This window comes from Cervus elaphus, chromosome 5 (genome assembly GCF_910594005.1).
Source record: "Cervus elaphus chromosome 5, mCerEla1.1, whole genome shotgun sequence".
NCBI lineage: Eukaryota > Metazoa > Chordata > Mammalia > Artiodactyla > Cervidae > Cervus > Cervus elaphus.
The window spans coordinates 113,559,349-113,566,141 of NC_057819.1; the positions used below are offsets into that span (position 1 = coordinate 113,559,349).

Consider the following 6,793-nt stretch of genomic DNA (forward strand, 5'->3'; position numbering starts at 1 on the left):
CCATGAACTGATGGGACCAGATGCCATGATCTTAGTTTTCTGAATGTTGAGCTTTAAGCCAACTTTTTCACTCTCCTCTTTCACTTTCATCAAGAGGCTTTTCAGTTCCTCTTCACTCTCTGCCATAAGGGTGGTGTCATCTGCATATCTGAGGTTATTGATATTTCTCCTGGCAATCTTGATTCCAGCTTGTGCTTCCTCCAGCCCAGCGTTTCTCATGATGTACTCTTCATATAAGTTAAAAAAGCAGGGTGACAATATACAGCCTTGATGTACTCCTTTCCCTATTTGGAACCAGTCTGTTGTTCCATGTCCAGTTCTAACTGTTGCTTCCTGACCTGCATACAGATTTCTCAAGAGGCAGGTCAGGTGGTCTGGTATTCCCATTTCTTTCAGAATTTTTCACAGTTTATTGTCATCCAAACAGTCAAAGGCTTTGGCGTAGTCAATAAAGCAGAAATAGATGTTTCTCTGGAACTCTCTTGCTTTTTCGATGATCCAGTGGATATTGGCAATTTGATCTCTGGTTCCTCTGCCTTTCCTAAAACCAGCTTGAACATCTGGAAGTTCACAGTTCACGTATTGCTGAAGCCTGGCTTGGAGAATTTTCAGCATTACCTTACCAGTGTGTGAAATGAGTGCAATTGTGCAGTAGTTTGAGCATTCTTTGGGATTGCCTATTCCTGTTATGTTAGTGTAAACTTCGTTTTGGTTCATTTCTGCAATAATATTTAAGAGCTAGTTGCATTACATGTCATAGAAGTCTAAGTGTATTTTATTTATTTATTGAGGAATAGTTGCTTTACAACATTGTGTTAGTCTCTCCTTTACAAGAAGTGAACCAGCTATGTGCGTACATATACTCCGTCCCTCTTGGACCTCCCTTCCTCGCCACCCCGCATCCCACACATTCTAGGTCACCACAGAGCACTGAGCTGAGCTCCCTGTGCTATATAACTAGTTCTCACTTTCTATCTTTTATTATACATGGCAATTTATAGATGTCAATTCCAATCTCTCAATTCATCCCACCCCCTCTTCCCTCCCAGTGTCCACATGTCTGTGTCTCTATTCCTGCCCTGCAAAAAGGTCATCTCTACTGTTTTGCTAGGTTATGTGTGTGTGTGTGTGTGTGTGTGTGTGTGTGTGTGTGTGTGTGCGTGCCCATGCATACACATTAATATATATTTCTTTTATTTTTTCTGACTTAACTTCACTGTGTATGAAGACTCTAGGTCCATCCATATCTCTGCAAATGACCAATTTCATGCTTTTTTTGCCTGAGTAATAGTCTATTGTATATATGTACCACATCTTCTTTATTCATTCATCTGTTGATAGACATTTAGTTTGCTTCCATGTCCTGGCTGTTGTAAATAGTGCTGCAATAAACACTGGAATGCATGAGGCTTTTTGAATTATCGTTATCTCGGGGTATATGCTCGGTAGTAGAATTACTAGGTCATATGGCAACTATATTTTTAGTTTTTTAAGAAATCTCATACTGTTCTCCATGGTAGCTGTATCAGTTTACATTCCATTAATAGTAGAAAAGGGTTCCCTTTTCCCCACACCTTCTCCAGTATTTATAATTTGTAGATTTTTCAAATTATATTTTTAATTGATAACACAGTCTCCAATCTTTTTCAAAATGCAAATGTAAAACTCAGTGGAATAGGTTTGTCTTACCAAGTTGTCTGGGTTTTGACATTTGCGTGGCTATTGATCAGATGAAAATGTTGAATTGTTTTCATAATTACAAGGTTGGTTTAGCATTTGAACGTTAATCAATGTTTGAAAATAATACTAATTGAAAAACTACAGGAGAATAATCATAAGGTTATTTCAACAGGTAAAGAGAAAGCATTTTAGAAATGTCAACACATTTCCAATATAGGATACCTTAGCAAGGAATAGGAAACCTCTAGTTACTCTGATGGAAACAATCTACCAAAAAAGACAGAAAGCATTCTGTTGAATTATGAAATATTGAGAGTTGTCCCTCCTAGAGAGAATACACAAAGATATCTTCTTCACCATTCTGCTCAACTGTACCAGTGAACTAGGATAAGAAAAAATTTTACAAGATAAAAAGGCTGCTGACTATACTACAAAGCTACAGTCATCAAGACAGTACAATACTGACACAAAAACAAATAAAGATCAATGGAACAAAATAGAAAGCCCAGAGATAAATCCACACACCTATGGACACCTTATCTTTGACAAAGGAGGCAAGAATATACTATGGAGAAAAGACAATCTCTTTCACCAGTGGTGCTGGAAATAGTGGTCAACCACCTGTAAAAGAATGAAACTAGAATACTTTCTAACACCATACACAAAAATAAACTCAAAATGGATTAAAGATCTAAACATAAGACCAGAAACTATAAAACTCCTAGAGGAAAGCAAAGGCAAACACTCTCTGACATAAATCACAGCAGAATCCTCTACGGCCCACCTCCCAGAATATTGGAAATAAAAGCAAAAATAAACAAATGGGACCTAATGAAACTTAAAAGCTTTTTCACAAAGAAGGAAACTATAAGCAAGGTGAAAAGACAGCCCTCAGATTGGGAGAATATAATAGTAAATGAAGAAACTGACAAAGAGCTAATCTCAAAAATATACAAGCAGCTCATGCAGTTCAATACCAGAAAAATAAATAACTCAATCAAGAAATGGGCCAAAGAACTAAACAGACATTTCTCCAAAGAAGACATACAGATGGCTAGCAAACACATGAAAAGATGCTCAACATCACTCATTATCAGAGAAATGCAAATCAAAACCACAATGAGGTACCATCTCACACCAGTCAGAATGGCTGCTATCCAAAAGTCTAGAAACAATAATGCTGGAAAGGGTGTGGAGAAAAGGGAACCCTCTTACACTGTTGGTGGGAATGCAGACTAGTACAACCACTATGGAGAACAGTGTGGAGATTCCTTAAAAAACTAGAAATAGACCTGCCATACAACCTAGCAATCCCACTGCTGGGCATACACACTGAGGAAACCAGAACTGAAAGATACACATGTACCCCAATGTTCACTGCAGCACTGTTTACAATAGCTAGGCCATGGAAGCAAGCTAGATGTCCACTGGCAGATGAATGGATGAGAAAGTTGTGGTACATATCAACAGTGGAATATTACCCAGCTATTAAAAAGAATACATTGGAATCAGTTCTAATGAGGTGGATGAAAAAGTAAGTCAGAAAGAAAAACACCAATATAGTATATTAATGTATATATATGGAATTTAGAAAGATGGTAACAATGACCCTGTATGCAAGACAGCAAAGAGAAACATATAAAGAACAGACTTTTGGACTCTGTGGGAGCAGGCGAGGGTGGGATGATTTGAGAGGATAGCATTGAAACATGTATATTACCATATATGAAACAGATGACCAGTCCAAGTTCGATGCATGAAACAGGGCACTCAAAGCTGGCACACTGGGACAACCCAGAGGGATGGGACGGGGAGGGAGGTGGGAAGGGGGTTCAGGATGGGGGATGCATGTACACCCATGGCTGATTCATGTAAATGTATGGCAAAAACCACTACAACCTTGTAAAGCAATTAGCCTGCAATTAAAGTAAAGAAATTAATTTTTATAAAAGATAAAAAGGCTGCTAGCCTCATCATTCATCATTGTTCAGTCGCTCATGCATGTCCGACTCTTTGTGACCCCATGAACGGCAGCATGCCAGGCTTCCCTGTCTTCACCATCTCCCAGAGCTTGCTCAAACTCAATGTCTATTGAATCGGTGATGCCATCCAATCATCTCATCCTGGGTTGTACCCTTCTCCTCCTGCCTCCACTCTTTACCAGCATCAGAGTCTTTTCTAATGAGTTGGCTTATAACACTATTTAAATAGCTAACACACAGAAGCAACCTAGGAATACATCAATAGATGAATGCGTAAAGAAGATATGGTGTGTGTGTGTGTGTGTGTGTGTGTATACACACCAAAGGAATATTACTCAACCAGAAAATTGAATTAAATATTGCCATTTGAAGCAATGTGAATGGACCTAGGTAATGTCATACCAAGTGAATTAAGTCAGAGGAGGAAAGACAAATATCATATGATATCACTTATGTTGTTCAGTCACTCAGTCATGTCTGGCTGTGACCCTAAGGACTGCAGTACTTATATGTGGAATCAAAAAAGCAATATAAATGAATCTATTTAGAAAACAGAGACTCACAGACATAGAAAACAAACTTATCATTACCAAGAGAGAAAGATAAGGGGAGAGGAACAAATTAGAAGTATAGGATTAACAAGTACACACTACCACATATATATTGAATAAAACAGATAAGTAACAAGGATTTACTGCATAATACAGGATACAGTAGTCAATATCTTTTAATAATCTACAACGGAAAATAATCTGAAAAATATATATATACATATAACTGAATCACTTTACCATACACCTGAAACTAACACAATATGTAAACCAACTATTCTTTAATTTTAAAAAGGTTGCTATGCTATTTACAATAGCTAGAACATGGACGTAACCTAGATGTCCATCAACAGTTGAATGGATAAAGAAGTTGTGGTACATATAGACAATGGAATATCACTCAGCCAGAAAAAGGAATGCATGTGAGTCAGTTCTAATGAGGTGGATGAACCTAGAATCTACAGAGGGAAGTGAGTCAGAAAGAGAAAGGTAAATACTGTATTCTAAAGCATATATACAGAATCTAGAAAAATGGTACTGAAGAACTTATTTACAGGGCAATAATGGAGAAACAGACATAGAGAATAGACTTATAGACATGGGGAGAGGGGAGGAGAGGGTGAGATGTATGGAAAGAGTAGCACAGAAACTTATATTACCATATGTTAAATAGATAGCCAATGGGAATTTGCTGTATGGCAGGAAACTCAAACAGGGGCTCTGGATCAACCTAAAGGGGTGGGATGGGAAGGGACATGGGAGAGAGGTTCAAAAGGGAGGGGATATATGTATACCTATGGCTGATTCATTTTGAGATTTGACAGAAAACAGGAAAATTCTGTAAAGCAATTATCCTTCAATACAAAATAAATTAATTAAAAAAAACTTTAAAGTCTTCTATGAAATGGATAAAGCTATCATCATCTGTAGATGACATGATTGTGCATGTAAAATTTCTCAAAAAATCTATTGCTAAATATTAAAAATAATAAGAGAGCTTAGTTACAACATCAACATATATGAATATATTTTTGTATGTCAGAAGCAATCGAAAAAATTCAATTATAAAATAAAATTAGCATAAAAATTAGAATATCTAGGAATAAATCAAATGGAAGATGGGCAAGAATAGGATACATAGAATAGGATAAACATTTGACCAAGCAATTATATGAGCCACCTACTCTTAGGTTTACATCCAAAGAAATGTGTTTATCAAACAACTGGTACAAAAACATTTATAGGACTCTTTTCAATATTAAACCTTAAAAAAAATGTACATCAGGAGGACAGTCAACAAATAAATTGTGTCATATTCACATACAATCCAAGATTTTAGAGCAATGACAATAGATAAACTACAAATAATAACTTTGTTGAATCTCACACTCATAATGTAAAGGGAAGTCAATTCTATATTCTTTTATTACATAAAGGTTAAAAAAAAAGTTAAAACTGACCTAAAGGGTTGTAAGTCATCAATAGAGTATTTAGCACATATGGGGATTAGTGAAGAGGGTATAATTGGAAAGGACCACTTTTAATTTCTATTTCTTAACCTGGTAATATTGACATGGGTTTGTTCATTGCATCATAATCTATAAAGCTGGTAATTAATTATTTGTATTTACCATTCACTTGTTACCTTAAAAAGTTTAAAACCTAAAGATAAATTAGGAAATTGCCAATTTCCATATAGCAAAAGCACCAAAGCTAGGGAGGGACAACTGCTATGACCCGCCTCAGGCCAGTGAAAACTGTATCACATGATCATATTATGACTGAAGCAGGAATGATGTTGATAATGTGATCGCCTTTCTTTTCCCTGAAAAATGTTTCTATGAACTATTCTCAATTGGGAAACAGATTAAATCCTTATTTACCAAAGATTCATAACCCTTAGGGAACAACTTCCTCCTCTAAAATTCCATCAGTGACTGTGAAAACAATGTAAACAACAGTAAGGAAAATCCTGTTTATTGGTTCACATATTGAGAGCCCAGTGTATAAAAGTACTAGAATTGAAGAAGTGATCAGAATCTGAGAACTCACCTCTGTGTAAGAACCCACACACCACCCTGAGACCATGACCCATTCCTACTGCTCCCCTTGCTGCCAGCCTGCCTGTGGCAGGACCACCTGCTGTAGGACCACGAGCTTCCAGCCCACCTGTAGTGGATGTAGCTCTTGTGGGTCCAGCCGCTGCCAGTCCTGCTGCCCCTCAACTTGCTGTCAAATCACTTGCTACAAACCTACTTGTGTGACCACTGGCTGTCAGCCCGCTTGCTGTGGATCCTGCAGCTGTGGACAAAACTGTGGTGGGTCTAACTGTGGTCAGTCTTGCTGCCAGCCAGCTCACTGTACATCCGTGTACTGCCACAGAACCTGCTACCACCCCACGTGCTGCTGCCTGCCTGGGTGCCAAGACCAGAGCTGTGGGTCCAGCTGCTGCCAGCTTTGCTGCCCCCCTGTCTGCTGTCAGACCACCCATTGTAGGACCACCTGCTGCCACCCCAGCTGTGTGTCCAGCTGCTGCCAGCCTTCCTGCTGCTGATCACTTTGCTAAAGAATCACTGTCTC

The 6,793-nt window shown here is 38.1% G+C and overlaps 1 protein-coding gene across 1 annotated transcript; it reads left to right on the top strand.

Annotated features, from left to right (window-relative positions):
• The first annotated feature begins 6,299 nt into the window (after positions 1 to 6,299).
• Positions 6,300 to 6,793, top strand: LOC122695070 (keratin-associated protein 9-2-like). The gene has a single exon (XM_043904550.1). The coding sequence runs from the start codon at positions 6,300 to 6,302 to the stop codon at positions 6,765 to 6,767; it is 468 nt and encodes a 155-aa protein (XP_043760485.1). The 3' UTR covers positions 6,768 to 6,793.

Coding starts and splice junctions, on each gene's coding strand:
- LOC122695070 (XM_043904550.1), top strand. CDS start 6,300: ATGACCCATTCCTACTGCTCCCCTTGCTGCCAGCCTGCCTGTGGCAGG.